Below are 27,909 nucleotides of genomic sequence, written 5' to 3' on the forward strand. Positions count from 1 at the left end.
CGATGTCATGCCATTACCTTTTCAAGCGCCCATGCATCGCGTCGAGCGTCAACGCGCTTCGTTTGGCAAACCACAACGCGATGGCGTTCGTTTCCGATTCACCTCGTCTGACACGGCTCATCCCTTCCTTCACGAATGTTGTGCTCGTTGCAATCCTACTACGGATTGTTCTCATTCTGTACAGCGAATGGCACGACGCACGTTCCGTAGTCAAATACACCGACGTCGATTATCGCGTCTTTAGCGATGCGGCTCACTTTGTCTTGCATCCATCAACCGGTAATCGTGCTCAAGGACCATTGGGGAGGTTGTTGGACATCGGAGAGTGCGTCTTTTAACAGCCTCCCATTACTCTCGTAGCTTATAAGTATGCCGCGTACAGTCCATATACGAGGGCGACATATCGTTATACGCCATTGCTTGCCCTTCTGCTGATACCCAACGAGCTACTCCATCCGTCCTTTGGAAAGTGCTTGTTTGCGGCATGCGACATCTTAGCGGGCCTGCTACTGCACAGACTCCTGACGTCCGTCATTCTCGTGCCACGACAAATGAAGCAATGCTCTCCCAAGCCCGATCAAGGTATATCACTGACGGACGGAGGCCTCACGGAGAGGAATGGTGTAATAAAAGAAGACAAACTGTCTCTGGAACGATATGCGACTTTACTGGTCTCCATCCATTTGCTCAACCCGCTTGTCTTCACCATCTCCACACGGGGCTCCTCCGAGGCCGTTCTGTCGCTCTTCGTCCTGAGTACACTCTATTGCGCATTAAGAGGAAGATGGAACACATGCGCTATCCTGCTAGGCTTAAGCACGCATTGGAAGATCTATCCGTTCATCTATGGCGTTGCGTGTCTTTACGTCATCGGCAGCGAAGCTGGGACAGGGAAGGGCTGGAATGCATATTGGAGGAGCATTATCAATTTGAAGACAATGAAGTTTTGCGTTCTGAGTCTGACGACGTTCCTTACTTTGGGCGCGGCCGTGTATGCAATGTAAGGTACAACGACTTCTTGCTGCGATTTTGGCTTATCAAAGTCATGCAGATGGGGATACCCTTTCTTATACGAATCCTATCTATATCATCTGCACCGACTAGATCATCGGCACAACTTCTCGCCTTATTTCTACCTGATCTACCTCACCTATCCATCACCCTCCTCATCTGCTGGTATCGCTGACATGACGCTCTGGAGGAAGCTTTTGAGATCTCCCCTTACGAGCTTCGTACCGCAAATGATCCTCTCGTTAGGAACCGGGCTGTTGTTCGGGCGTCGTAAAGATGACCTTGCGTTCGCGTGGTTTTTGCAGACTGTGATGTTTGTCGTGTTTAACAAAGTTTGCACGTCGCAAGTGAGTGGCTACTTTGCTAAGCATGCACGACCGTTGTCTGACTCGCTGTTCAGTACTTTTTGTGGTACATTCTCTTTTTGCCGCTGGTCGTTCCCCGCGTGCGCATGTCTCTGAGACAGGCTGTGCTCCTTCTAGCGGTATGGGCAGGGACGCAAGCATTATGGCTTAGCGAGGCTTACAGATTGGAGTTCCTGGGCGAGGACGTGTTCCGTGGGCTGTGGACGAGGAGTTTGATATACGTCGTAGGCCATTGTTGGGTCCTGACAGAGCTGATGAAATATTACATAAGGTGATAGCTCCTCATCGCATCTGAGCAACGACGATTCCTGAAGCTGTGACATGGTTGATCTCCGCGATGCCTCAAGGAATTGGATCTATATCGCTAATCTCTGTGCGCTTTGATGATCCGAATCGGCACTCGAGGCCCTCAAATATGAAATGCTATCGCGTAACATCAACACCTCCAATGCAATTCACCGACACGTCAATATGTCTCAATACAAAAGCCCATATCGTCAACACTCCTGCGCAACCCGTCTCATCAAGCTCCGAGAGATGGTATCGCTATAACCTAGCATGCGCACTTGGCTAATACATTTCACGAACAATTAGCCTACAAGCCTCAGCAGAATACAGGACGTCGGGAACTTACATATGACGACCGGGAGAAAGCATCGGACCGCTTCTACTTCTGCTTTGGTGGCTCCGCACAGCCGCATGCGGGATAAGTGCAGCTGCCGCCGTTGGCTTGAACATTAGCGCAAGTTGCTTTGTCCTACACACCGACAGAGCGAGTCAGTGTCAAATCTGTGCTCTAGACCGCATCAAACGGTATAGAGAGTGAATGACTACTCACAGACATGGTTGTGATGGTAGTCGAGGACTGGGGAGGACATGGAGGGTCGGTAGGGCCTTATATATTAACAACAGGAGTCAGCCCTGACCCGCGATTGGGTGCGTAATGCACTTTGCGCGATTGGTATGAACAATGCGGAACAAGCTATTGGTGGTAAGCAGCGCAGCCGACGTGCATGGATCAAGCTGATGCCAGTTTGACAGAAGAGACACTTTCCATTGGTCCAAGTCATCATTCTATGCGGCAAGGCTGAGCTCGTGGAAGCCGCAGTCTCTTCAGCATGTCGCACACGGACCTATGTGAAGACCCAGTCTCGTGCACATCACACGAGGTGGGCCTTTCAAGCGACGCAACTCCAATATAATCAGGAACTTGACGAAACTCAAACGTGTAAGTCAGATCGCGAACATTCTTAGAAACAGTAATCACTGGACACTCATCATTTGAGCCTTAGAGTTGATGCATGATGCATGATGTGTCATCATCAATGTGAAGAGGTAGGCTATCCCACTCTATTGCAAACATCTAACGTCTTGCTGACGTCTACCTGGAATGTATCATCACTCGCCTGAAGCACCTAGTTTTAACTCAAACTCCGAGTTAACACATGCATTGCAGCCAAGATTCCACGGATACGTTCGCGTGCTTTGTGAGGCTCGTTATGTCCTGTATCCGACTGATTTATGTGAAGACTAATACTTAAATCACCGAAATCGCGTCGCTGGGCGGCAGTGGACTGAATGCAACGGGTTTGGGAACGTGCATGTCGGACGAAGAGTTATATTAAGAGCAAGAGGTCCTCACGCATGATTATCGGTCTGCTTCAAGCGCGGCGTTCATTCAATCTCCATTGCAAGCCATCGATGCAAGATACTAAGTCGCAATACACATCCTTCTCGTCTACAATCCGCCTGACTAGCTGACATCACCCCCACGGATCCCAAGAGACGGTTCAGGCAACGAAGCAGAGTGTGCACCTAACTAGAGGCATAATACATAGCGATGGTGAGTTTTGCGCTTTCACGAAGCTAATGATGGAGGCTTGCCTGTGAAGACGAAGGACCAAGCACGCGGACGGCTTCACTTCTGCTTGGGTGGCTCAGAGCAGCCACACGCTGGGTAGGTGCAGGTGCCGCCGTTGGCCTGGACGTTAGCGCAAGTAGCTTTGTCCTATTCACCGACAAAAATGAGTAACCAGCCGCCTTGCTCGACAATCGGGAATGGAGAAGAGAGTACTCACAGACATGTTTGATACTTGTGGATGTGGTAGTCAGGGACTGGAGGGAAGTGAGGCTCGCGAGGCTCTTATGTACCAACTTTGAAGATGTCATCCTTGGATCGCAATTGGTCGCGTTTTCACAATGCGTCGATTTCGTGCAGCACAATGCGTATCAGGCTGTTGAAGCATGATTAGCAGTTCGGTGTCAGTTGACAGAACCGACGCATGCCATTGGTCAGGGAATGATACAATGGCACTGAGGTGAATCTCCGGCCGGGACAAGTATAGCATTAGCAGCTTCATGGTTGGGCAATGCTGGGAACGAGCTCTAGTTTTCCACTCACGGGATAGTGGCAGACTGGGGGAGGTCGCATGCGCTTAGAAATTGAGCTCTCTCGTGTGGCAGACTAGCGAATCTTTCTATTCCTGCATTTATCAGAACAACTAGTATCGTACATAAATCGGAAATAAAGACATCGAAGCCAGACCATCCACATTGAGTATTGGTCATCCATGAAGCAGTTTCGAGTCGATAATTTCCTGTGTAAGCCCCTCTGCTCCGTCGCGAACCTCTATCACCTTGCTGATATCCGCCTGGAGCACAGGGCAGTTCACACGCGGTCACTGATCCATCAGATCGTAAGGCACTCACTGTATTCTGGAAGTCGATGAATGCACTGGCGTGCAATGTGAGGAGGCTCATCTCGCTCGATCGCGGAGCCCAATTGACAAGGACCAAAGGGAATGACTTGCGTCCGTCAGAATGGTTCAATTCATGTGATAGGACCACATAGCGTGGTGCGTTCTCCGGTAATGCTGATTAAGGGAACGATGTGATGTGCAGCTGGACTGGATTCAGCACAGAGCACACCTTCCGCCAGGTCATCAATACTGATACTGTCGAATTGCTCAACCTCCTCCATGATCAGTTTCTGCTTGTTGATTTTAACGACGAGCGCGGCGCTCCCTGCATCGCGCCGGGCGAATCTGAACTTGCGGAGTGAGGTCTTGAGCTCTTGGGGGATATCGACGGTATGAGACTATATGCAGGGTGGCAACGCTCAAGATTGCATGCAGAATGGCAGCATGAAGCACAAGAACAAACCATTGGAACCGCGTTTGCTGACCAGGTATCGCGCTGGCTGGAGAAGAGATGACCGGCGTCACTGGCGCCGCTGTAAATAAAGATAAGATAAAGTTCCGGATCGTTAACGGGATCTCTTTTGCCATACACGGCAGTCTTCTCTTTGGTCTGCAAGCTTGCCTCACACGCAGAATAGGTTGCGCTCATTTTTCAATGGCAATGCTATCGCTATTCACGTCGTCGCCGGAAAGAGATAGTTCGGTGCTTTGTGAAGGTGGTCTTGGGTCGTGTGCCGCTCCAAGCCTATCGTGCCTATCAGCTGGACGATAACGCAGTGCTCACCGTATTCATATCCATTTCAGCTGACGTCCGTGTCGCCGACGTTTCATTCTCATAGCCATGTCGAGTTCGAGGGAGTCCTCGAGGTATCACCGCGATGCGTCTCGTGAACGGCACCTCGCGTCGACTTCGCGCGGAACGCGTAGCGTCTCCGCATCGCGTACATTCCCTCTAGAGCTCGATGTCGAAGCAGATCTCCTCATTCACCCCGATGGTGCTGTCGCTACGGAGATTCTCCGTCCTTCCGAGACTGAGATCGAGGAGGCGACGGACAGTTTGGAAACTCCTGTCCACGGAGTTTCATCGAACGGACAGGATTTTAAGCCGTGGTGGAAGCGGCCCTCTCCATGGTGGTGCGTGTAGTCGAGCGGTGTTCGTTCAGATTCAAAGACACTCATTTGTATTTGCAGGTTCCTTACCATCACTCCGGTCGTGGCTCTTGCGAGAGCTGCCACAATGGCACCTCGAGTAGAGATATATATCCAACTAGTATGCGATGCGTACAGGCCGGACACAACCGTCGGTCAAATGTTCTCATTAGCTGCGAAAGATGGAGGTCGGTCATTATATTCCCGAGAAAGCTGGGGACGGAACTGAATGTCGCATATGCCTTCAGATAGATGGGAGCTCTGCTCGTCCGATCCGGTCGTGCAAGCCGCTGTGGCGAAGCTGGCGATGGCGATGACGACATCTATGGGTGTTCTGGGATGCCTTACCACAGGTTGGTGGGGCTCGGTACGTAATGTCCAGATTCCTACTGGCGGCCATCGTTAATGAGGCTCTTAGCTTTCTGATCGGTATGGTCGTACGAGAGTGATGACTGTCGCGATCATCGGGCTTTTGTTGGAGGACCTGGGCTTCCTGATAGTATGCAATTTCTCCAAACTACTGCCAGGAGGTTATTGGGCCTTGACGGTTGCGCCTGTGATTGCGGGACTAATGGGAGGTGTGCATATAGTCAGTGTCGGATCACATGTCGTCCTAAACGTTGACGAGGAGCGCAGGATTGGGGACGGCTGGCGCCAACATGAATGCCTACATAGCTGACTGCACAGATGTGACGTCGAGGTGCGTCTCAATATGTCTCCATCTGTGCTCATGCTGAATTTCCCTGCATACAGATCCCGCTTCTTCTCTCTCAGCCTCGGCCTCCTCTTTCTAGGCTACAGCATCGGGCCCACGTTCGGCAGCGTGCTCATAAGCTACACACGGAATACACTCTCTGTTTTCGCCGTCGCCGCGACGCTACACGTCGCGTACGCGTTCCTCACGGGCTGCATCATCCCTGAGTCCCTGAGTACTGCGCACATGGCGGAAGCGCGCGGGCGGGCTGCGGAGGAAGAAGCACAAAGGACAAAAGGTGGGGTGAGGATATGGCTGGCGAGGACGGTGGGCGGGTTTATAAGACCACTGGCCTTGTTGCTGCCTGGCAAAGTGGAGATGGAAGATGGAAAGCAAAGGAGAAAGAGGGACTGGAGCTTGTTGTTGCTCGCGGCAGGGTACGGGTGTACGATTGCTCTCAAGGTGGGCAATACCGTATACTCGTCGAGAAATGGAAGACTAACAATATCTAGGGGGATATCACATATGAGTATCAGTACATGTCCCTGATGTACGGATGGACATCCGAAGAGGTGCGTCTGCGTCAATTCTGAATTTCTACGTGCATGTTAACCAATGCATTACTATGACCAGCTCGGATACTATACGAGTGCGCTCGGTACTACTCGCACCGTCTATTTGACAATCCTGTTGCCTCGTGCGTGCCATTCATAAATGTGTCAACTCATGTGCTGACCACTTGGCATGCATAGTGATCATGAAAACCCTCCAGCCTAAGCCTGCCATTCAGATATCAACAGAACAGCACAAGCCCTTGGATTACAGAAGTATCTCCCGACCAACATCCCCTTCTACCAAATCTCAGTCGCCGCCGCCAGGATCCCCATCCCACCATGCCTCACCTGCCCTTGACCTCGCCCTCGCGAGGCTGTCCATCCTTATCGAGCTCGTTGCATATACGTTGATGGCGCTTGCGCCGAATGGTCACCTATTCACCGCATACGCTATCGTCAGCGCACTCGGGGCCGGATTCACACCCGCAGTGAATAGCGTTGCATCGGCGCTATATATGCAGCAGGGTGGGCGCGAGCTTGGGAAGCTGTTTGGCGCTCTGGGAGTTGTGCAGACGATTTGGTGCGTGTGGTTTTTCTCTCCATGCACTGATGCCTGTTAATGAACCTGTCTCAGCTCGCAGGTTATGGGCCCGTTCGTCTTCGGGGTAACGTATATGAAGACGGTAGCGACGTTTCCGCAGGCGATATTTGTGGTAACGGTCGCTGTGTTGGCGGTGTCCTTCATAATGCTAGTTCCCACCCGTGTGCACTCACCCTCGAACGTGGACGTTGAGGGACCGACCCGCGAACCCACGCCCGTTGGCGAGCGCGCGCCGTTGCTGATGCAACGAGGCAGGAAGGCGGCTGGGCTATCGGCGACTGCCTAGGTAACTGAGGATCTGTCGAAGTCTATGCTAGAATGGATGGCATCTGTAATATTTTCTCATAACTTCAATTCAATGTCGTGTGACACCGACGCGCGAAAATGTTCAATCGACTATGGAAGGAATGGCACCTATCACACAGAGGGTCCAAAAGTGAGGATGGGGGTGCCCCAAAGCCAATCCGGCTTCACCACTATAGGTCGTATCGGGACAGTGAATACTGCCCTGGTATCTGCACCCACAGTCAACATGAAGGATTCCCCTTCATACACCTCATGTATGTCTCTCCCATCCTCCCTCTCAACCCTCCCACGGAGAAAATGTGGCAACCAATATCGATCGGGTGTTTGAACTCTGTAGAGGTGGCATGACGGGGGAGTTCGGATGTGCTGCAACGTACGTCTGTCGACGAAATCGAGGCAGTACGTATGACAGGCTTCCATGCCTTTGCCCCAGATACGGACGGCGAAGTTCACATTCGGCACTGAGAGATAATGGACGTCGCGCTCTCCGGGCACGGGTAGGCGCTGATTGTTCGAGTATCAGTGGGATGAATGATGCGAGACACAAGGCGCTTACTCCAATGATGGGTATCGACTGGTCGAGGACCGCCTTCGCATGCTGCCGGACCTCCTCCATAGCTTCGCTATCTGTGATGCTATCACCGTACTTGAACTTGCTCTTCATCATTGCGAGCCAATCGTGAAAGGTGCCGTTGAAGGCGATGTGATAACGGCCCCAGTACAGCAGCTCGGTGTCGTCCATTTTGGTGTGGTCGAGTTCAGGATGGCGGACACGCACTATCGCCACAGCGTTTGAACGGTTTGTTCCTGAAGCGAGTTCTAAAAACTCGGAGGGCGGCATAGGGTGCACTATCGGTCGCTCTTGCTGAGCAGGACCGGCCTTATATGCTTGACGACGTCGCGTCTACGCAGACAATTCGCCATTTGCTTGACTGGAGCTTGTATAACAGACAGCACACACCTTTCCAGAAGTGCTTCTCGTTGGTCCAATGTTTGCCCGCTGTGAAGAGTCCGTCGCTTCCTTCGACACACCTGTAACTATCCTGAGTACTGAGTGAAGGCTAGGTCTTGTAGCGCACGTACCGAGGATTTTGGAGTAGTCCTTCGATTTGCTCCGTTTGAGCGCCAGCTCGGCCTTCTTGAGCTCAGATCGCAATGCCTTCACGTCCGCATCGCTGCCTTCGAACTCGGCCTGCTCAATGGCCGACTTGAAGTCGGCTATCGCGTTGTCGTATTTCTCAAGATGCAAATAGATGTGGGCGCGCGTGCGGAGCCCCTTGAACGATGCAGGGTATAAGCGAAGAAATTCTTCCGTATCTTGAAGGGCATCTTCGTATTGCTCGAGCTATGGCCACCGAGAATACGAAATTAAGCTTCAAGGGATGCTAGGGTTCCTCGTACACTACGGACCTTCATTAATGTCGTGGCGCGATGCGACAGGAAGATCGCGCGGATCTGTCCACCATTCCCTTCGTTGTCCTCCTCACCAATGCGCTGAGCAATGACGTCAATGATCGCGGACTAGCCTAAAGCAAACCACCCTCACACCAAGTGCCTCGCCATACCTCTCGGTGGCTTCTTGCAAGCGGCCAGCCTTGAAGGCAACGTTACCCTCCTCCTTCAATCGTTCTACGTCCTTGATCCGCTTCCGTAACCGTTGAGCAACTTCGTGTCCGGGGTCCAGACGCAGAGCAGACTGCACATGCTGCAGTGCCTCTTCGATCTTCGCAGTCAGGAAGAGGACCAACCCTCGGAGGGCCAGTACATCTGGTGAGTTGGGCTCCAGATGCAGTGCCTCACTGGAGAGCATGACGCCATCGATGAGGGCGAAAGTGTACGCAGGGGCGTCACACAACTTACCTGGATGCAATACCAGCCGCATCCCAGTTTTTCTGTGCCAATTCAAACTCAATCCGTCCCAATTTCCACTGCACTGGTATATCTCCTCCTTTCGCTTCGATTGCCTGCACGCACTTGTCCAGTGCAAGCCGCGCCGTCACCCAGTCCTGCCTTCTCTTTGCGTCCTGAAAGTTCTGCAGATGCGCCTCCAGCTCGAGCACCTTCTTCTGCAGTTGTAGAGCCGGTCCATTGTATGGCTCGAGATCAAGCACAGCGCGAAGGGTGGATAGAGCCGGCGCTGTCGACCCAGTAAATAGCTGACAACGAGCTAAACGGATCAGTGTTTTCGATGACGGAGATTCTGATTGAAGGTCAGCCGCTTGTTGGCAGTCTGCGAGCGCAAATTTGAACTTCTTCAGAGCCATGTAGGCGGCGGCTCGATTTGTGAGATACGTCGGCTCTGCTGGGTTTAATTCTGATGACAGCGCATGAAGAAGAGCCATAGAAGATGCAGGTTTATCTATTCACCAATAGCCCAAGAATACGATTCGACGGCATCCATATATCGCTGCGCTCTGAAAGCGGCATTGCCCATTTCCTTGACCTTCTCCGCGAGCTTGATTGGGTCTTCCTCGGGCTCAGGCTGCATGTCTACTGTCTCAAATTGTTCAGCTTGATCAATATCAGGTTGATCGACCTCGACAGGGCTTTCATATCTGCCCACGCGCTCAATTGGAGCATCGCAAGGCATGATAGAAGAATTGCGTACCCGTCGCTGCCAGAGCCAGCAGCAGCCTTCGCCTGTTGCCTCTTTCTCGCAAGCGTGTTCATCATACTTCGAGTAATCTGAGCCTACAGCGACGGAGTCTTCCTAGGAGCAACGAGGCAGGACGAGCCACTGAAACCGCGAATAAGCGCCGGTCAACGCGTTCAACGCCACAGGCGCGACTGCGACGCGTCGCGGACGCGACGATCGCACGTGTTCGGGCTATTTCCGTGAGTTCCGCCAAATTCTGACACTTATATATGCGTCTCGCTGGCTACAAGTTGAAGGAAAGTCAGTCGTGACTGACGCTGCGATGGACATTGGAACTACGACATGTTGCATCGTCTCACATCCTCGGTCTACTAGTAGAATTGTTTGTGGACACTTTCTTTCTCCGAAAACTGCGGAAGAAACACCGAGCGAAACGTTCTCGTGCAAAAATCATTCCTTCCACCTCAGAGGGAGGAAAAGATCAGCTAGTAAGTTACTGCTATCACTTTCCTAGGAGTTTACGTGCAGAAGGGACTCAGGATGATTAAGTTTAGTTCCAGGAGTGTGGATTGCTAACGATAAGACGACCGAAATTGGTCAACGTACGTGCGCACGGATCGCTTACATGTGGTACTACTACTTCAGAGCATGTTGATCTAATGTCCGACCAGATCTCAAGATCGACGCGGAGGTCGACGCAGTCGAGCATGCAGCGCACAATGCAGCAAGGAGCATTCCTGCGCAAACAATTCACATCAGATAACACAGTACGTGCCACTGTTTTCGATGTCCTGCACAATCTTCGACATATACCCGACGGGGACCTTGAATTCTCAGACATAATGTAAGTGAAGTACGCATAGAGGGGAACAACTGTTGTTCCAAGCCTCATCGACTCCAAGATCTGAATTGCATGCACGCTCAGACAAATTCCAAGATCACGACATATATCAATAGCACAGTTTCCTGAGCATCCACGGGGAGAGGCCATCACATGCGGGACATCAATACTTAGTTCAATTAGCCACAGCATAGGCAGAAAACAGCGAGTTCGCTTGAAGTTTCCGCGTCAATGAATGATGGGAATTCTCATCAATGGTCATTTTGAACGCAGCTGTGAAGTGGCATTGCTGGATCGTGTCGCATTGCATATGAGACCGAGGATGTCGAGCATAGATTGGCGAATTTCTTGGCCTTGGACTGTATCCTCGGCACGGAGCCTACGAAAGATAAGATCAGAGAAACGATGGAATCCGCCATTTGGCAGAATCGGGAGGGCGTTGCGGACGAAGACAAATGGGAGCTGCAGTTCGTCCTTTGGACAGTGACTGCTCCGCAGAATGGCCTGATGGACATCTGCAACATCCGAGTTAACAGCTACAGTGCCCCAATGCACGCGTTCGTCAACCTTGCGCAAGTATCTCCACGTCTGGAAGGTGCTGTAGGTAGTCTGGGTGGGTCTCCACTTGCATTTGAGCAGAGCGAATCGGCAGGGTGCCGTCGTCAGTAGCATGACAGGAGGCGCAAGACTCCCCAGGTGTGGGACTCGGGAGGGACAGAGTATGCGAGCCGGATCTGCTGGAGTGTCCACTCATACTCGCGCAGAAGCAAACAGACCCGACGAGGTTACGACGCAGTTCGGCGTGTCATCCTTGCGCGCGTCGTTGATCGCGTGTGTTCTTGCCGAAGGCTCTTCTTCGGCCCGCTGACGTCTGTGCTAGCTACTAACTGCGCCTGCATCGAGGCCCTGAGGCTGATGGGATTGGCGCAGCAGCTAGCAGCAGGTGTCATCGCTGATGATTTATCTTTATATCTGGAGGCGTACATAGTGCTTCAAGACGTCCGAATTGATAGGAACAATATCCGTGCAACGTCGATTCACCCGACATCCGTCACCGTGGCCGAGGCGTGAGAACGCCGAGCGATCAAGAGTGCCTGCGGGATCTTGAGCTCTCTCATGGCTGACCGTATCCGCGTTGTAACCCATGGCGCCAGTGGCTACAAAGACCCGTTTTCCGCTGCCCCTCCCAATCTCCCCTCGCTCCCCTCGCCCCACCTGAGCGCAGCCAACGACATAGACAGTCGCGTCCATGTCGTCCAGGGACCCCTCTCGCCTTCGCGTGCGCGATGCGCCCTCGCGCTCCCGTTCTCGCCGCCCGCGCGCGTCCCGCAACTCCTCGCTCGTATCGGTCCCCTATCTCCCCGATAACCCTGATGCGCTCGTCAATCCGGACGGACAAATTGGCGACGAAGCTGCAGAGCTTCTGCACGAGTTCGTGCATCCACACAGGCACGACTCGGACGAGACACTCACGGCGGACGAGGAGCCGCGCGAAGAGGCTGATGGATCGCTGGAGAACGACGATCTGCTGGAAGAGGCTGTTTTGGAATGGAGGCAGAGCCTGCCTTGGTGGAAGAGGCCTTCTCCTTGGTGGTGAGCTGGTACTCTCTGCTGTCTGCATGCCGCGAAGTACATGTTGCATGCAGGTTCATCTTTCTTGTGCCTTTCTCTGCCATTGCCATATCCGCCACGATGGCTCCACGCATCCAGATCTACACACAGCTCGTATGCGATGCGTACAAGCCCGAGTTCAAAGCTGGCCGAGGCGCGGACAAGAGCCCGATGTCCCTGCTGTCTGCAGTGGCACGTTCATCCTACATGCTGTCTACGGTCACTGCGCTAGACGGTACAGCTATTATGCACCGCTCGCAGTATGCATGAGCTTATTGCCTGTCGTATATGCACAGACCGAACGTACGAGCTGTGTGCGGCCGACCCCGTCGTGCAGCAGGCAGTATCTAAGCTCTCGCTTGCCATGCTTAGCACCATGGGAATACTCGGCTGCTTGACCACCGCTTGGTGGGGATCGGTGCGTTACTTCGCCCCGTATCGCTGCATCATGCTGCATGTCGCACTTACATCTATGATGATTAGCTCTCCGATCGATTTGGGCGCACCCGAGTGATGAGCTTCTCCGTCATCGGTCTGCTGACGACCGACGTGAGCTTCATCGTCACTGCGACTTTTGCCAACAAGCTGCCCGGAGGGTACTGGTTCCTGCTATTTGGACCTATTGTGGAGGGCATGTTTGGCGGTACGTAGTCGTTTAACTCCTCGTCCGTCTTGAGTGCTGATAACGGACTGGATGGACAGGGATAAGTTCTGTGATGGCTGCGATCCACGCATACATTGCCGACTGCACTGATCCCGCTGCCCGGTAAGTACCAGCGTCAGTTGTTTATTCGCCGTGCTGTGGTTTCTGACCGCATATACCCACTTTTTGTAAGCTCCCGCGCCTTCTCTCTCTTCCTCGGCCTACTCTTCACGGGCATGTCCGTTGGGCCTACGCTGGCCTCGCTCCTGATCAAACACACGCGCAATCTCCTCGCCATCTTCTATATCGCTACGGCAGTGCACATAGTGTATGCGTTCCTCATCCTGTTCATCATTCCTGAGTCGCTTGCGCCCGTGCAGAGGGCGGCATCACGGAAATTGTGGAAAGAGGAGCGCAAGAATAGAAAGGAGGAAGAGGACGGGCGGAGCGGTTGGTTGCGGTTGAAGAAAGTGCTAGGGTTCGCGAAGCCGCTGGCGATGTTGGTGGAGAGTGTGGAAGACGAGACAGGGAGGCGGAGGCGGGATTGGAGTTTGCTCATGCTCGTGGCTGCATACGGGTGTGTCGTGATGCTTCTCGGCTCGATTACGTCGAAGATGCAGTACATGACGATGATGTTCGAGTGGTCGGCGGAACAGGCGCGTGCTTCCCATTTTTATGTCCCATGGCTGTTGTTAATAGCACACGTCTATTCAGGTTGGCTACTGGTCCAGCACGGTCAGCGCTGTCCGCGCTTTGTGGCTCACTGTCCTCCTTCCTGGTTTGTATTCTTCAGTATGGAGCATGCATGGATCTCTGATGGACTTGTCCAGTAATCATTAGCTTCTTGCAACCAAAAGCATCTGCGGTCCGTCTGCCCGTGGAGCCGGACGAACCGCTCGTTCCCTCCCGACCCTCCTCCCCATCATCATCCCCTCCAGCTGCTGCCCCTCCACCGATCACGCAATTCTCTTCCACACGCGCGGCAACACACCACCATCACGCCCACTTGCCCGCATTTGACCTCGCACTGGCACGCGTTTCGCTCCTGATTGAGATGGTTGCATATACTCTTATGGCTAGTGCGCACACGGGCACGCTATTCACTGCGTACAGTGCTCTGGGTGCGTCCGGTGCGGGCTTCGGGCCTGCGATTAATAGTGTCGCAGCGACTTTGTATTCGCGGCGCGGAGGGCGGGAACTTGGGAAGTTGTTCGGCGCGCTCAGCGTGGTGCAGGTTATCTGGTAAGATGCTGTGTTAATTACTGGAATACCTAAGCTGATGATACGTGCGCGTGCAGCTCACAGATACTCGGCCCGTTCCTGTATGGTGTGATGTACATGAGTACCGTGGCGACGTTTCCGCGCGCGGTCTTTTTCCTGTCCGTAGGCTCGCTCACTGTGTCGTTCGTGCTGCTTTCCTGTATCCGGCTCCCGAAGGACACGGGCGCGAGCGGCGACGAGGAGAGTCGGGCACCGCCGCACCGCGAGTCCACACTCGTGGACGCGGATGTGGAGATTATCGTGGAGGACGTGGACGAGGAGGAGGCTGCGCGTGGGCGGAAGCCTGGGATTAAGCCTGCCGTTGCGGGCGGGTCAGAGGCGTGATACTGTTTTCAAACATCCGTCGCGATCCTTACCCCTTACCGCTGTTTATGCTCGGCGCAAGTCGCCCTCCTGGCTAGATTTTCCTCCATGAACTGCGATCTATTCTCGTGCGGTTCTCCTTGTGATTGTACTTGTATCTCCTTTCGGCTTCCCGCGGTGTAGTGCGCGATTACTGTAACTTTGTATACGAAGAGTATTGTACCATAGATGCTGCTATGCGAGCATAACAGCATAGAGTAGTATACGGTAGACGATACGCTAGCTAGATAGACAATGTCATTTCGCGATAGAAACTAAACATATTTACCACACGTGCGCCACTCAGCGATCAACTCATTTGCACGCACAGCATCGTCTATACCGCCTGCGAGCCATCCTGCTGACCCCGCCACCGCCACCACCCCCACACGCCGAGACCGAGCACAAAGTTGCCGACGCCGAGAGCTGCGGAGCCTGCGCCGATGAAGACGAGGAGGCACCAGCAGTAGCCGACGAGCCGGCCTAGGACTCGGCCGGTATACCGCTTGAGCGGTGCGTATGGGTCGGGACGCGGTGTGTAGGTGGGTGGAAGGCGGAGGGTAGGTGGAGTGGGTGATTGAGGGGACGGAAGAGGGGGGGGAGGGGGGAGGAGGAGCAGAGTTACGATGGGTTTCTGGGAGTTGTTTGAGTGGAGGCAAGGGAAGGAGAGGATGAACAAGGAGGAGGAATGATACGTACATGGTCTGAGGTGGTATATGAGGGCACGGTGGTATATAGGAGGTTGCTGATGTGTGACTCTTCTGAGTTGTCGGAAGAGTCGGTGTACGTCGCGTACATGATGCGGTCTGTCCAGGCGGGTAACCGCTTTAAGCTAGCGTAGAGTGTGAAATCGGGTTAGACAATTGAAAGAGGGAAATGGCTGGCCACGCACTCAAACTCATGTATCTCACCCAGCTTATACTTATAGCTACACATGAACCGCCAGAACTCGCCCTCCCGCAGACAGGCGAATGCGCTCTGGTTCACGTCTCGCTCGACACTGAGCTCGTCATACTCCGCCAGCTCGCGCCTCGTGGACTCGTCAGACAGTGCGTGTGCAAGGTCTGCGGGTGAGAGAGCGGCAAGGCGGTGCGTGGGTGGGATCCTGAGTCGGAAGTTGAGGTCTCCAAAGAAGAAGAGGTGGGAGGAGGCGTAGATCGTCGTGGGGGCGCTGGAGCTGGTGGAAGAGGAGGAAGAGGGGAGAGGAGGGAAGAGCAGCGTGCCGACGATATGGTGGTAATCCTGGACACGCCGGTGGAGGTTGCAAGCATGGGCGGTGAGGTGCGCGCAGACGAAACTGTTTCGTGCGTTCGATAATCGCGTTCATAGCAAGTCTATACACACGACGCGCATTGTGGACGTACGTGTACACCTCGCCCAAACCGTCATCCTCGCTCGGAACGCGGAACCGCACGCCCACCGCGCCCTTGTTGCCCATGTACGCGGGGCCGCATCCCGTCCACTGCGTCTCCACATCACACACTGTGCGCGCGACACCTTCATCCAAACCGTATACTAGCAGCGCCACGCCGACGTTGACCTCTTTCGCGATGAGCGAGTAGCGCTCCTTGTTGGGCGCGTGCGCTTCGATCTGGGAGAGGATGAGAGCGTTCCTGCTGTCGATTACCGAGGACGATAGGCCTGCAACTATATACATAACCTCATGTGAGTCGACATGACCCATCTCTAGAGAAGAACGCAATCACATCCCAGGTGCAGCGGAAGGAGCTCCTGGAAGCCAACCGCGACAATGTCTGGAGCGCGGTGCGTGACCTCTGCTGCACGAGGCGTCGACGCCTCGAGGGTCGGGGAGAGCCAGTCGACAAGGTCCTGGGGGAGGCCGCTGTCGGCCTGGAGATTTGTATTGTAGGACGCTATCTGGACAAGCAACCTGTCCTCAGACATCGCAGCAAGAGCGCCCGTGGTGAGGCGATATTCAATCAGTCACCACCGCAGATGATCGATCGGCGATTGATCAAGACATTTAGACTCAGCGCGCATGCCGTCCGCCACTGTGCATCTCATCCTCGTCGACATGCCTCCGCCCGGAAAAGCCACTGTGCAACAAAGGCGTCGTAGACGGCCGCTGAATTTGAAGAAGTATTCGAAAAGAGAGCGCGTGCAACAGCTCGAGGGTGTCCCGACAGAAACCGAATGGAATGCAATGAAGCGCCTCGGATCATTCACTAGTAAGTAGCTGCCATGTCTTCTCTATTTGGCACTGACTCTCATCTTTTGTACAGTAGATGTTCAGGAGAAGCTGGATGAAGAGAATTATTATGACACTGGTTCTTCGAGTGACCCAGATGGTGCGTCACCAAGTTCACTTGTCGGACCAGGCTCGAGCAATACACCAGATTCGGGTGACACCGACACGACGAGCATTGTGACTACAGGAACTGGAACGAAGCTAATATCACGACCGGTCACATTTTGCAAGGGCAACGAGTGAGGATTTTGGGGAATCTTGTGCTGTATCCTTTGCGCATTCTGATCCACATACCTAGTGCGAGGCTCTTTTCGGTTGACGATGATACCGAAAATGCGTGGATTGGGAGAATCCGGCAGATTCGAAGGGATCTCACTGATGATAAGGTCTGGGTGAAGGTCTACTGGTACTATTCGGGATTCGACATTAAGCAGACCCTGCTGCGTAAATTGTAAGCAGTCCGATTGTTTTGTCACTCTCAATGCATTACTTTAATGGTTATTCCCAGCAACCCTGCAGATTTTTCTCCATATGAAAGAGCAGCCTCTGACGACTGTGACATTGTCTCTGCACGCTCTTTCCTTGGTATGTATCTATTACAGCTGCTTCAATATATTTTTATGGCCTCCACTCATCCTGACTTGCTTGTAGGAGTGGTCTATGTACATGACTATGATGAGCACAGACTGGATCCCCCCGACATAGAACCAGACACGTTCTTTACACGGACATACATTCAGCCTCAGAAGAAAATCATCGAGGTGAGGGACATGTAAGGTTTTGTGTGGACATATTCACAGCTATTAACAGCCAAAACCTGGGACGGAGACATGCCTGTGTAGACAGGCATATATCCCGTATCCTTGGCAAGGTTCTAGCATTGCCTCGCCGTAAGTAATCTGAAATCAGAAGTCTCATGAACGATGATCTGAACAAACAATTTTGTTCGCATATAGTAAGGATGACGCTGCTCCAGACAGCATGCACTTCTGCCCGCGGGAGAACTGCCGCACTTGGTACCACACATCATGTCTGATGAAGTACGGAAGGGTTGATGATTTCAATGTTACGTGTTATGAAGGAGACCGTGGCGTGCGCCTCCTCGCTGTCAATCCAGACAGTGACCTTGATTGTGCAGTGCTAAGCAGTTTCTCAAGGCCGCACGACCTGGATGTGAGTGTCACATTCAAGCTACATCTCGCCTTTAGCTCCACCATGGTATTCATTACATGTTGCCTTCCATCTTCATGTGTCCTGGGTCAACAATGCTTGATCTGTATTGATGCATCTCCTTACAGGACTCTACAAGCGAGACTTCAGAACTCAACCGCTCCCTGTCCGGCACACCTGCCACCACCTTCTCCACCCTCGCACCACCTCTCTCTCCTCTCTCCCTCTCGGAAATTATCGAGCAGATGGCCGTGTCCTATCGCATCGCCCACCTTCCCTCCTCCCTTGTGCGTCTCGCGCAGAGCCCAATTGTCCGCCGACCAGGCATTCCGCCACCCGACTCGGGCTGGAGCGCAGTGGGGAACGTGAAGGAGGTCGTGCTTGCGCGGCGATTCGTGTATGCTGCGCTTGAGGGATTCCATCCTGAGAACGGCGAGCATCCTGCCGGACAGATGGAGGAGAGGATGAGGGATATGGAATCGCTGTTGGAGGCGATGGAACGGGGTGAGATATGGGCATTCGATGGGGAGGCGGGGGAGCACGAAAGGGAGGATATGGATGTTATGATGGATGTGGACGGAGAGGGCGAGGAACACATGAACGAAGAGCGTGAGGCTGGCAATGGCAACAGTCACGCAAGCGGCAATGCTGGAGCAGGAGCTATTGTGGATGACAAAGAGCGCCGACTTCAAATTCTCGAGAAGCTATGTGTAGAGCTCACGGAGACTATTCTTCTGGCATCCCCATATCAACCGTATTGGGAGCGACGTGAGCATGAGCTCGAGACAGAAATGTGGATGAACACCCCACCACTGGTATGTCCAAATTGCAGGGGTGCCATCTAGAGTCAGGTGCATATGCTGGATGGTAGCTGGGAACATCTCTTTGGATTCATAGATACCATGCGATAGTTGAGCAGGTTGTGGACGAGGTCCGCTTGCATTGTGACTGTATATGCATCAGTGAATTGCATCGTGATTCTCACGAGTGAATGAATGACTGCACTTGAGTTATATCCAGTACAGTGTTCGCCATCGATGAGAGATGCGAAGATGTATTTTCTCTGTGACTGTTGCATGAGTCAGAGTCATTGAGGATTACGTAGCAGACTTGTAAAACAGTCTGGCTTACGATCGAGCGGGGCAACGTACACCGATGCACTCAGCTACCTTGGAAATACGATGCAGCATACAATGAGATCATACGCGAATGAACAACAAGCAAATCGTCATATGCTTCAAACACAAGTCAGCAAGATGTTAGGCGGTCTTCGCAGAGCGAAATAGCTCATGCACTATAAAAGACTCAAAAACTTTCAGCTGCACCGCTACGGATGATCATAATACTAGACTTTCTTGGATATCAAGCTCCCGTATATATCGTATCGAGTTACCTGTTATTGATACTGCATGGCTCCAGGCACCGACTTTGACTGTTTCGTATGGACGTTTAGTTCGTAGGGGCCCGTGTACATGCGCGGAGATATGTAGGCTCCACGAGGCCCGCGCCTTGTGAGTTCCATTCAATAATCTCCTACCCAATCGTAAGCGTCTACTCCGTCAAATTGGCACTGGATTAGTGCTCACATTATTTGCCACACCTCTGATACCAATAGCTTGTTCCGCATTGTTCATACCAATCGCACAAAGTGAATTACGCGCCCAATTGCAGCTCAAGTCTGACGTCTTCAGAGCTGATATATAAATCCTCGTCAACTCGACATTTTCTTCACCCCTCGACTACCATTGCAATTATGTCTGTGAGTGCTCGTTCGTCTCCCGAGTGCCTGCGCGCCGCAGAGTTGCGGCGTGATGCTGACGCGCTTTTGTCGATGAATAGGATAAAGCAACCTGCGCTAACGTCCAAGCTAACGGCGGTACCTGCACATACCCTGCATGTGGCTGCGCGGAGCCACCCAAGCAGAAATAGATGCTGTCCGGTCTCCTATTCCTCGTCGTCACAGGTGGGTCTCGCCTTCAATCACCTTGCTGAACAGCAACTAACTGACTAACTGCAACACTTGCAACGTTTAGTCGATTGTATGCGCTGGATTGCAGCGAGCGCCACCTCTAGATGAATCGCGACAATCAGGCGGAGGTATCAGAGACATGGAATAAACATTGTAGCTTACCTTTTTGTTGATATACGCACCCGAACTTCCGATAATTGTGACGGGTTACTGCTCTTGCAAAACTGAAATTGCGGCTGCAGGAGTGCCGTCCACCGCAATATTGACCATCGAAATAACTGCATATCCCAGCGACTTGTCGCGCAAGTCAAAAGCTGACTTTATAATTGCACTCGAGCAATATGATCAGGCCGTCGGAGTTAACATGAGAAACCGAATGACACACAATGCTGTGTGGACGACAACGCCTACATCTTCGTTCACCGAAGTGCAGATTACCAGACCATCATACCTTATTTGATACGGACGCGTGGTGCGAAAGCTTACTGAAAGCCACGAACGAAACCGGATACCATTGATCATACGTAAGGAAGGAAGGGGCTCCTATGATGAGTAGGTGCCTCAATGACAGGTGGAAGATGCTGCGTCATCTCCTTAGTGCCTGCGGGAAATGGTAGTGCGTCGACGCCCTTCGGGAGAATCTTCTCCTCCACACCCTTTGCATGTGCCACGCGGGCCTTTTGGACCATCTTTTTCGAATCCCTTAGCATGACCTGTGCGTCATCCACTCCGGGCACATTGCCCTTCACGAAGATCAAGTCCAGCGCGGAGTCGACACGCACCACAGACAGGTTCTGCTTCGTAACGCGCCTATTACCCATGTGACCCGCCATCTTCTTGCCCGGCCACACACGGCCGGGGTCCTATGTGGCGTCGTCAGCGAAGTGATGTAGCTGGGAGGCGGATGGATTCTACCTGGTGTGCACCAGTAGCACCAGCGGACCGGTGCGCGAGTGAAGTACCATGAGATGCACTCTGGCCATGGTAGCCCCACCTCTTCATAACACCCTGGAAACCCTTTCCGACCCTATGGATATAAGATCAGCAACACTGCAACGGGAGTGTTTTCGGAAGCGTACGAGTTGGCGGTAACGTCGACATTTTGTCCCGGTACAAAGTGGATGGCAGATAGTGTTGTCCCTGTAGATAGAGAACGCGAGTGAAGATAAGTTCGACGGAAGAGCTTGACCGAGGCATACCAACGGGGAGATGCGCATCAGGTGTCACCGGGAATTCTTTCACAATCTGCTTCGGAGGAACGCCAGCCTTATTAAAGTGCCCCAACATCTGTCTTGTAGTCGTCTTTTCGCGCTTGTCCGAGGCACCGACTTGCACTGCGTGGTACTCTGTCTTGTCCTTCTTCACGTTCTTGATGTTCGCCGTGACTTGACAATTCTCAAGCTAATAATGCTCGAGCTGTAACAACTGCTATCCTGGGAATATACAGAACATACCTGGAGGACCGTCACCGGGAACCGGGCACCGTGGTCGTCCCACATAGACATCATGCCGCGTTTACGGGCAATCACGCCTGTCCTGACGGAGAACGGTGTCCACCGCGCTTCAGTCTGCGGCTTTTGTTCCGTTGAAGCAGAGGCATTGCTTGCTATTGTCGAATGCAACGTTCTACATGAGGATATTCGAGGACATTGACGTGAAGCCCACAGCCTGAGCATGTCGAGGAGGATGTCGAGGTGAACTAGCGAGCGGAGCACGCTCGAGACGCGCGCTTGTCGGTTTTTCGCGGACTGGAATCGATCATATTTGTACTCTGCCACTCATCCTGTTTTATGCTCGTCAAATGGAATGGACCAGTGGCCTGCAGATCTTAGGGCGACAAGGAGCAATACCGCGGGCAGGGGCAAGGACGAGGGCGAGGACAACAGCGAAGTCGCAACGTGGACATACCCACAGCTCGAGCACGGCGCACTGGCCGCAGCGACTCTGCACCAGCAAGGGCATCGTCTCGAATGGACGTTCCTTTCTGGTCGTGACATAGGTATCACCCAAAGCCTGATTGTCCCTGTGAGTTAACCTGATATGTCGGACAGGACGGAGGCTACTCTCGAGATGTGACAGTGTAGAGGTCTTTCCTCAGACCCGCCGCGCCGACGCATACACATCCCACGCAGTATTGCGGCAACAAGGAGTACGTCAGCGACTTCAGTTGTATGCTAGTCCGAACTTATGTCCACAGGCAAAATTCATTCACACCCACTATCTGGACGTTGGCAATTCTTCCAAGATGATCAGGGAGCAAATAGCAGAGAATGCCTCGACGCTACGAGACCTTGAGCAATTTTATCCCTATGAGGGTAGCATAATAGAGGCATTCTCTTCGGCATGTGGCAATGACGACGACCGCATGTTTCTTACCTTTCCAATGGGCGAATCTTTCCGCGAATTGAGTCAGTCCACTTCGTTTCATCACGATTCTTTCCGCCATTCAGAATTTTCGACACAGATATCTCTCCCGTCGAGTTCTCAAATAGTGAAGGCATTAAATTGATTGGCACCCCAGAACCTGCCTGGACATTTCATGCACCGATCTACCAGATTGCCGCTCCTTCAATCGTCGCCGGCGGACGAAGTGAGTGTAATTCGCGAGCAGATATCGTTCATGATTATCTCATTTATTCTTCCGCAACTCGTCCAGCGGTATCGACAATATTGGCCGTCAGAACCTGGGATTCAGCTAATCTGTTGATCATCGAACCACCATCGACTCGACGCCCATTCGAACTTCGTCAACTTGTTTCCTATTCCCGATCAGACGTGGAAGATAGGTGTATAGTCGACATGATGCCTATACCTGGTTCGCTTGCAATGTTGGTGAATGACAAAGGCACCGTTTTTAAATGTGTTCTTCGGGATGACGCCGAAGCACTGTGAGTCACTTTCTTGCTTTCGGCGCGCTCAGGCTCTCTCAATAGCATTCTGTATAGGCTGTTACCACAACCTCGGATACTTCCCTCAGACAGTCTCGATGACAATATGTGGAGATTAGCACCGTGGAATAACGAGGAATCCTGTGTACTGATGTCAGGACGTGCCATACACCATCTTGACTTACGGGTACTCCATTCTGTGCCCTGTATTATTCGCTATTCTGACAACTTGTGCAGACGCAGGGTACTCATCTCGAATTGTACCATACACGGCGGCCTTCGGAATTGCTGACAGCAATCGAGCACTTTCAAGAAGACCGGATGATCCGTCTCGTTTCTACGAACGAGATCATGTGGATTGATCAACGAAATACGAAGCGCCCTGTGCTTGGTATCAAACACGGGCGAGAATCAGAAAGAACGCTGCGACCACAAACACAGAATGTCGGAGGGGGTGGGTCGGTTCGCATTCATCCTGCGGACTTCGCTGAACGCAAATTTTAACAGTACCCATCACGTTTCTTACCTCTCGCCAAAACGGCCTCGTAACTGTCTATGATGTTTCTCGTTCAACTGACAACTTGGTTCACCTTCATGCTCCTGCATATCCATTACCGTCCATGCATACCCTTGGTCGCCGAAACCTTGGCCACAGCTTCCTCCACCATCCATCAGATGACAATGAAGAGAACGTCAGCATTTTGCGGCTCACCGATGTGGGAAGTATACAACTGCTTGAGCTAAATATGGCCAAGGGTGGTGTAAGCCGTGACGCTGCGCGTTTGCCTCGCCAATCGCCTGAACGATCTGCTGATTTTAACGCCTTGAGAGCGCGAATGAGGGATTCTTTACCTAAGCTAGGCCCCTTGGACTGGCGCATGTTCATTCAAAAAGACCTACAGATCGTCTATAATAGTATGTAATTGCTAATAGTGATTGTGCATCAGCTGATATCTTCCGTCAGGGCTACTTTGCGCAAGGGATGATGCATCCTCATCAAGGAATGCAGATGCCGTATTCGAGCTTCTAAAGAAGATGTCGTCCTTTTGGCAGGATGAAGACATACCCATCGAATACACCTTGACAACGTGACTCTGTCAATATGTGCTCTGTTGCTTGCGCTGACTTCCGTAATATCTAGCCATGACATTGCATTCCGATCAGGCGCTCGACCGATTGATGCGTCCAGGGATGATATCTTCGCTGGAAACTCTCTCAACTCGAAAAGCGGTTTTCGTGCTCTAGTTGAAGACCACATACCTGTCAACATTTTGGCCAGCCGAGTGTCGTGGCACCTCAATATCGTCGAGTTTCTGCGATCCTTCATTCCTGACCTTCTGGACAATCACGATGCTACGCTGGAGAGTCTCGGTCGATACGATCTTTTATCCGAGGGGGACAGGCCTGCAGAACCATTATATAGGGAGCTAGAAGCCCGTGAACAGCTCCTGGTGGATCTGTCATTATCATCGGATGTTTTCGCGCCATGGTCGTTCGGAAGACCAGTGAAAACCAATACCAACAGCTCCCCAAAAACTATGCCGCGTGCTGCAGAAGCCATGGCGGTTGTAGGGAGTGAACCCCCTCCCGTGCATTTTGGGTTCCTGCATCCTGTACCACAGGGGTCCGTCGACTCTCGCAAGACAGAGCGTAAACCGAGCCAACAGGTATCGGAGAGCTTCACACCGCTTGGGGTCCGCCTTCTCCTTCAGGAATGGGAAGTCGGCACGGATCCTCAAGCCTACCACTACGAGGATCCGTATGGTGTCGTTTTGCCAAAGGCGCCGTCTGACTCGGAGCCATCCAGAGTACGCCGAGCTGACACACCAGCTCTCGAAACCGCTGCGATATCTCAAAGGCCTCCAACGATTGTGTCAGCAGCCGCCCCTGCTCCACCTCCTATCGCCACAACCTGCCCTGCTGCACGGCGCGGTATAGTTGCTACTATTCCAGCCGTCGAGGTTGAGGGGAGATCAATTGTGGACAGCCGCAGCCAGCCCACAGAGAGTGCGAGGCTCGCAGGTGCTTCGTCGCGAATTCCTATGGCCAGTACTCAAGTGCTTCCTGGCCGTCATGGCGGCAGACCTGCTCCGGCGAAGAAGCCTGCTAAGAGGGTCAGCGGTTTTTAATTAGAATGTATTACATATGTGCGTCTTGTTTTCCTGTCATTCTCTCCATGTAGTCCTCAATTGCCCCACCATTCCAGTCGTTGGACATTTGTGCAGTTCATAATTTGTGCGCTTGCGAGGGGGGTCCCTTTACGTTGCCTGCTATGATCTGTCTCACTGGCTATTCCTTGCCTCCTCCATGCTGTATCCTGGCGACTTCCTTGAAAAATGCAGCCTCCGGCGAAGGAGGGGGGTCAAGCGAACTTCGCATCACATCCTCCACATGACATGGTTCTGGGTCTGATTGAGCTATCTGTTCTCAGGGATTCCTGCTTGTTAGGCCAATAGAATTTCTTTTCCTGAAGTTCAGGCTGCGCGCTCCGCTGCATCCTGGTCATATGCTCCAAGTCCGGAGTCACCTTCGCGCCGGCGGTGTGAACGGGGTCACCACGTTCTTTGTCGGTATCTACTTGGCAAGGGATCAAGGATGTACTTGATGAGGGCCCTTGCTGGAAGTGTGTGTGTCTACGCTCACCCGTTACGATCGTTGAACTTCGACGGACACTCTGTCTCACTGCTCAAGAGATGCCGCCGTATGGCGATGTTCTGTTCATTCTTGGGATAGCCTTGACTACTGTGACGGTGTATTATTTCAATCGTTCTATAGTCAAACTACCCCCGGGCCCTCGAGGCATCTCTTTCTTTGGCAACCTCTTCCAGGTGCATGCCTTACGTCCTCATCCGCAGGCAAGCCATACGATCCTTGATTGCCTCTCCGTCATCTCACTTTGCAGAGACAGTTCTTAGAATGGGCACAACAGTATGGAGAGATATTCCATCTCAAGATGGGCTTCGGCCATATGATTGTGCTCAACACCGCGGAGGCTGCCGACGAGTTGCTGGCCAATCGTAGCAAGATCTACTCCAGTCGTGCAACCCCGCATGTTGCGCAAGATATCGTGAGCGATGGCCAGAGGATGGTGTTCATGTCATACACGAGAGAATGGAAGGTCAGACAGGTGACATTGCAATCGAGCTCGCTCTCACCGAGGTGTCTGGACACGCATCCATTGTTTAGGTTTTGAGACGAACCCTGCAGAGTATCCTTGGTCCCGGACCATCGAAGCGGCTGCGCAAGATGCAAGAATTGGAATCTCGTGTTGTGATCTATGATCTGCTGAGCCACGCTGATCAAAGCGTCAGAGAAATTCATCTACAAGGTCCCAATGGCGAGGTGCCCGAGCGACACTGGTTTGCGCTCGTTAGACGCTACGTGAGTTATCCGTGGCCTGGAATGGCTTCGCAGACCTAACCGCGTACAGACGACAAGCGTGGTCCTGCATATGGCATACGGGCATCGTGTTCATCGGCTGTCGAACAATCCCGAGCTGTAAGTTGCATGTGCTCAAGGAGTACGACTGCCTGACACCTACATAGGCATAAAATATACGATGTCTTGGGTAACATCACATGCGTGGCTCAACCTGGGAACTACTTGTTAGTCCACACAGTGCGATTCTCGTGAGAGACAGGCTTAGAATTTCGTCGCAGAGCAGACGCGTTTTCGAGCCTGCGGAAACTGCCAGACTTCTTAGCCCCGTGGAGAGTTGATGCTCGAAAGATGCATCTATGGTAAGCCTCGTTTTGTCGCAAACATTGGGAGTCTCATTCTGTCTGTGTCAAATATGCGCAGGGAGATGGAGCTATGGGGCAAGCTGTTTGCCGACTGTCGGGCTGCACTTGAGAATGGGATTCCTCGCGCAGGTTTCGTAGCGTCATACCTTCAATCGCGGGCGGAAGCCGGACTGCAGCATTTAGCTGGGAATGGTGTTACACCTGGGGGATCGGGCTGGATACGCGACAAGTTGCTTGCCTACACGGCAGGATCAGTATTAGAAGCCGGTTCAGACACCACCGCAACGACGATCCAGATTTTTGTCATGCTGATGCTACACAATCCAAAGGCATTGAAACAAGCAAGACAGGAGATCGACGAAGTAGTAGGGATGGATAGAATGCCAACTTATGAAGATGAAGAAAAGCTGCCTTGGCTTGTTGCCTGCATCAAGGAAACCTTGCGGAGGCGCCCTCCGACCATCATGGGTGAGTTGAACGGTTTGAGCACTGTCTATGCGGAAAACTGAACAACCGTATCGACGGGATCAGGGGTTCCACACCGAGTAGACGAGGATGACATTTACAACGGCTACTTTATCCCTAAGGGCTCCACGGTGGTGGGAAACGTTTGGGCTATCCACATGAATCCCGAGCGTTTCCCAAATCCTAAAGCATTCATGCCCGAGCGATTTTACGAACCAGGCAAACCCTCGCGCTGGGGCAGCGGTCCGGATTCGCAAGACCGCGACCAGTGAGTAGACCGAGCAGTCTAGTGTCTCGGTCGCTGTATATTGATGCGCTCAACTGCAGCTATGCCTTTGGCTGGGGTAGGCGATTCTGTCAAGGAAGCCATATATCTGAGGCTTCGCTCTTCATCGTCCTATCGCGTCTTATCTGGGGGGTTGAGTTTTCGGCGCCGATCGATCCACAAACGGGCAAGCCAAAGCTTCCGGACATTGACGACGAGGTCAAAACTTGGAGCGAAGGGTTCATCAGCGTTCCAAGGATATACCCGGTGGCCTTCAAGGCACGCTCCGACAAGCATGCAAGTATAATCCATCGAGCGTTTGACGACGTCCAGATTGAATGGCAAGGAATGGGTCTAGCTGGAGATGAACGATAGTGATGTGGACGAAATTTGTGGCGTGGAATTGGCGTTAGCGCTATATAAGCGAGTTTGCGTAGCACGAGGATTAACTCTTTGTCATTCGACGGTTTCGCTGTACTGTACTCCATCTCAGGCGTCTGGAACATG

The 27,909-nt window shown here is 52.6% G+C and overlaps 11 protein-coding genes across 11 annotated transcripts; 6 read left to right on the forward strand and 5 right to left on the reverse strand.

Moving 5' to 3' along the window:
• Positions 1-67: 67 nt before the first annotated feature.
• LAESUDRAFT_695375 (glycosyltransferase family 50 protein) lies at positions 68-1,651 on the forward strand (the record flags this gene model as incomplete). Its single annotated transcript, XM_040906238.1, has 4 exons — positions 68-325; positions 383-1,000; positions 1,052-1,358; positions 1,412-1,651. Exons 1-4 carry the CDS (start codon positions 81-83, stop codon positions 1,649-1,651), a joined length of 1,410 nt encoding a protein of 469 aa, XP_040767395.1. The 5' UTR covers positions 68-80.
• Positions 1,652-3,832: 2,181 nt separating this feature from the next.
• On the reverse strand, positions 3,833-4,587 carry LAESUDRAFT_722628 (glia maturation factor beta). The gene is made up of 4 exons (XM_040908244.1): positions 4,539-4,587; positions 4,305-4,473; positions 4,086-4,249; positions 3,833-4,027 (listed from the first exon to the last, which is right to left on the reverse strand). The coding sequence occupies exons 1-4, from the start codon at positions 4,539-4,541 to the stop codon at positions 3,941-3,943; spliced, it is 423 nt and encodes a 140-aa protein (XP_040767396.1). The 5' UTR covers positions 4,542-4,587; the 3' UTR covers positions 3,833-3,940.
• Positions 4,588-4,687: 100 nt separating this feature from the next.
• LAESUDRAFT_515337 (MFS general substrate transporter) lies at positions 4,688-7,508 on the forward strand. The gene is made up of 12 exons (XM_040902760.1): positions 4,688-4,713; positions 4,769-4,860; positions 4,915-5,209; positions 5,267-5,412; positions 5,473-5,591; positions 5,643-5,802; positions 5,861-5,924; positions 5,978-6,380; positions 6,431-6,490; positions 6,552-6,615; positions 6,671-7,052; positions 7,107-7,508. The coding sequence occupies exons 3-12, from the start codon at positions 4,917-4,919 to the stop codon at positions 7,357-7,359; spliced, it is 1,944 nt and encodes a 647-aa protein (XP_040767397.1). The 5' UTR covers positions 4,688-4,713; positions 4,769-4,860; positions 4,915-4,916; the 3' UTR covers positions 7,360-7,508.
• Positions 7,400-8,283, reverse strand: LAESUDRAFT_515360 (uncharacterized protein). The gene has a single exon (XM_040902762.1). It carries the CDS (start codon positions 8,218-8,220, stop codon positions 7,657-7,659), a length of 564 nt encoding a protein of 187 aa, XP_040767398.1. The 5' UTR covers positions 8,221-8,283; the 3' UTR covers positions 7,400-7,656.
• On the reverse strand, positions 8,218-10,115 carry LAESUDRAFT_515340 (protein prenylyltransferase). The gene is made up of 8 exons (XM_040902761.1): positions 9,988-10,115; positions 9,747-9,934; positions 9,240-9,693; positions 8,926-9,178; positions 8,790-8,873; positions 8,463-8,724; positions 8,341-8,400; positions 8,218-8,283 (listed from the first exon to the last, which is right to left on the reverse strand). Exons 1-8 carry the CDS (start codon positions 10,050-10,052, stop codon positions 8,261-8,263), a joined length of 1,389 nt encoding a protein of 462 aa, XP_040767399.1. The 5' UTR covers positions 10,053-10,115; the 3' UTR covers positions 8,218-8,260.
• A 1,652-nt stretch (positions 10,116-11,767) lies between these two features.
• Positions 11,768-15,097, forward strand: LAESUDRAFT_810640 (MFS general substrate transporter). Its single transcript, XM_040914238.1, has 9 exons — positions 11,768-12,409; positions 12,463-12,662; positions 12,724-12,845; positions 12,911-13,070; positions 13,130-13,193; positions 13,264-13,726; positions 13,785-13,848; positions 13,901-14,312; positions 14,369-15,097. Exons 1-9 carry the CDS (start codon positions 12,066-12,068, stop codon positions 14,673-14,675), a joined length of 2,136 nt encoding a protein of 711 aa, XP_040767400.1. The 5' UTR covers positions 11,768-12,065; the 3' UTR covers positions 14,676-15,097.
• On the reverse strand, positions 15,031-16,606 carry LAESUDRAFT_810641 (skeletal muscle/kidney enriched inositol 5-phosphatase; the record flags this gene model as incomplete). The annotated part of the gene is made up of 5 exons (XM_040914239.1): positions 16,400-16,606; positions 16,058-16,340; positions 15,586-15,990; positions 15,393-15,525; positions 15,031-15,327 (listed from the first exon to the last, which is right to left on the reverse strand). Exons 1-5 carry the CDS (start codon positions 16,596-16,598, stop codon positions 15,031-15,033), a joined length of 1,317 nt encoding a protein of 438 aa, XP_040767401.1. The 5' UTR covers positions 16,599-16,606.
• Positions 16,607-16,721: 115 nt separating this feature from the next.
• LAESUDRAFT_674547 (uncharacterized protein) lies at positions 16,722-19,037 on the forward strand. The gene is made up of 9 exons (XM_040905559.1): positions 16,722-16,882; positions 16,937-17,002; positions 17,051-17,141; positions 17,201-17,353; positions 17,411-17,487; positions 17,554-17,663; positions 17,713-17,792; positions 17,859-18,075; positions 18,201-19,037. The coding sequence occupies exons 1-9, from the start codon at positions 16,729-16,731 to the stop codon at positions 18,915-18,917; spliced, it is 1,665 nt and encodes a 554-aa protein (XP_040767402.1). The 5' UTR covers positions 16,722-16,728; the 3' UTR covers positions 18,918-19,037.
• Positions 19,038-20,545: 1,508 nt separating this feature from the next.
• On the reverse strand, positions 20,546-21,763 carry LAESUDRAFT_674548 (mitochondrial 50S ribosomal protein L3). The gene is made up of 5 exons (XM_040905560.1): positions 21,496-21,763; positions 21,241-21,442; positions 21,121-21,181; positions 20,957-21,068; positions 20,546-20,904 (listed from the first exon to the last, which is right to left on the reverse strand). The coding sequence occupies exons 1-5, from the start codon at positions 21,715-21,717 to the stop codon at positions 20,560-20,562; spliced, it is 942 nt and encodes a 313-aa protein (XP_040767403.1). The 5' UTR covers positions 21,718-21,763; the 3' UTR covers positions 20,546-20,559.
• Positions 21,764-21,847: 84 nt separating this feature from the next.
• On the forward strand, positions 21,848-25,384 carry LAESUDRAFT_695395 (uncharacterized protein; the record flags this gene model as incomplete). The annotated part of the gene is made up of 10 exons (XM_040906239.1): positions 21,848-22,040; positions 22,093-22,190; positions 22,239-22,449; positions 22,506-22,631; positions 22,698-22,929; positions 22,987-23,116; positions 23,167-23,383; positions 23,437-23,844; positions 23,894-24,017; positions 24,071-25,384. The coding sequence occupies 10 exons, from the start codon at positions 21,848-21,850 to the stop codon at positions 25,056-25,058; spliced, it is 2,727 nt and encodes a 908-aa protein (XP_040767404.1). The 3' UTR covers positions 25,059-25,384.
• A 238-nt stretch (positions 25,385-25,622) lies between these two features.
• LAESUDRAFT_646626 (cytochrome P450) lies at positions 25,623-27,777 on the forward strand (the record flags this gene model as incomplete). Its single annotated transcript, XM_040903995.1, has 9 exons — positions 25,623-25,814; positions 25,838-26,047; positions 26,116-26,310; positions 26,360-26,427; positions 26,475-26,534; positions 26,589-26,669; positions 26,731-27,140; positions 27,204-27,405; positions 27,465-27,777. 9 exons carry the CDS (start codon positions 25,623-25,625, stop codon positions 27,775-27,777), a joined length of 1,731 nt encoding a protein of 576 aa, XP_040767405.1.
• Between the last annotated feature and the right edge of the window lie 132 nt (positions 27,778-27,909).

This window comes from Laetiporus sulphureus, assembly GCF_001632365.1.
Source record: "Laetiporus sulphureus 93-53 unplaced genomic scaffold LAESUscaffold_7, whole genome shotgun sequence".
Taxonomy (NCBI): Eukaryota; Fungi; Basidiomycota; class Agaricomycetes; order Polyporales; family Laetiporaceae; genus Laetiporus; species Laetiporus sulphureus.

Excerpts from the sequence above, each read along its gene's own strand:
- LAESUDRAFT_674548 (XM_040905560.1), bottom strand. The coding sequence starts at position 21,717 with ATGCTCAGGCTGTGGGCTTCACGTCAATGTCCTCGAATATCCTCATGT. Across the intron at positions 21,443-21,495 it reads TCCCGGTGACGGTCCTCCAG|CTTGAGAATTGTCAAGTCAC; the intron begins GTATGTTCTGTA and ends GAGCATTATTAG. Across the intron at positions 21,069-21,120 it reads GTCGACGTTACCGCCAACTC|GGTCGGAAAGGGTTTCCAGG; the intron begins GTACGCTTCCGA and ends TTATATCCATAG.
- LAESUDRAFT_515340 (XM_040902761.1), bottom strand. The coding sequence starts at position 10,052 with ATGATGAACACGCTTGCGAGAAAGAGGCAACAGGCGAAGGCTGCTGCT. Across the intron at positions 9,694-9,746 it reads ATCGTATTCTTGGGCTATTG|AATTAAACCCAGCAGAGCCG; the intron begins GTGAATAGATAA and ends CGCTGTCATCAG. Across the intron at positions 8,725-8,789 it reads GCGCCACGACATTAATGAAG|CTCGAGCAATACGAAGATGC; the intron begins GTCCGTAGTGTA and ends CGGTGGCCATAG.
- LAESUDRAFT_810640 (XM_040914238.1), top strand. The coding sequence starts at position 12,066 with ATGTCGTCCAGGGACCCCTCTCGCCTTCGCGTGCGCGATGCGCCCTCG. Across the intron at positions 12,410-12,462 it reads AAGAGGCCTTCTCCTTGGTG|GTTCATCTTTCTTGTGCCTT; the intron begins GTGAGCTGGTAC and ends TGTTGCATGCAG. Across the intron at positions 13,727-13,784 it reads TCGAGTGGTCGGCGGAACAG|GTTGGCTACTGGTCCAGCAC; the intron begins GCGCGTGCTTCC and ends ACGTCTATTCAG.
- LAESUDRAFT_515337 (XM_040902760.1), top strand. The coding sequence starts at position 4,917 with ATGTCGAGTTCGAGGGAGTCCTCGAGGTATCACCGCGATGCGTCTCGT. Across the intron at positions 5,413-5,472 it reads ATTAGCTGCGAAAGATGGAG|ATAGATGGGAGCTCTGCTCG; the intron begins GTCGGTCATTAT and ends ATATGCCTTCAG. Across the intron at positions 5,925-5,977 it reads TGCACAGATGTGACGTCGAG|ATCCCGCTTCTTCTCTCTCA; the intron begins GTGCGTCTCAAT and ends CCCTGCATACAG.
- LAESUDRAFT_515360 (XM_040902762.1), bottom strand. The coding sequence starts at position 8,220 with ATGCCGCCCTCCGAGTTTTTAGAACTCGCTTCAGGAACAAACCGTTCA.
- LAESUDRAFT_722628 (XM_040908244.1), bottom strand. Across the intron at positions 4,250-4,304 it reads TATTGATGACCTGGCGGAAG|CATTACCGGAGAACGCACCA; the intron begins GTGTGCTCTGTG and ends TCCCTTAATCAG. Across the intron at positions 4,028-4,085 it reads TCATCGACTTCCAGAATACA|GCGGATATCAGCAAGGTGAT; the intron begins GTGAGTGCCTTA and ends CCTGTGCTCCAG.
- LAESUDRAFT_674547 (XM_040905559.1), top strand. The coding sequence starts at position 16,729 with ATGCCTCCGCCCGGAAAAGCCACTGTGCAACAAAGGCGTCGTAGACGG. Across the intron at positions 17,488-17,553 it reads CTCTGCACGCTCTTTCCTTG|GAGTGGTCTATGTACATGAC; the intron begins GTATGTATCTAT and ends ACTTGCTTGTAG. Across the intron at positions 17,664-17,712 it reads CTCAGAAGAAAATCATCGAG|CCAAAACCTGGGACGGAGAC; the intron begins GTGAGGGACATG and ends AGCTATTAACAG.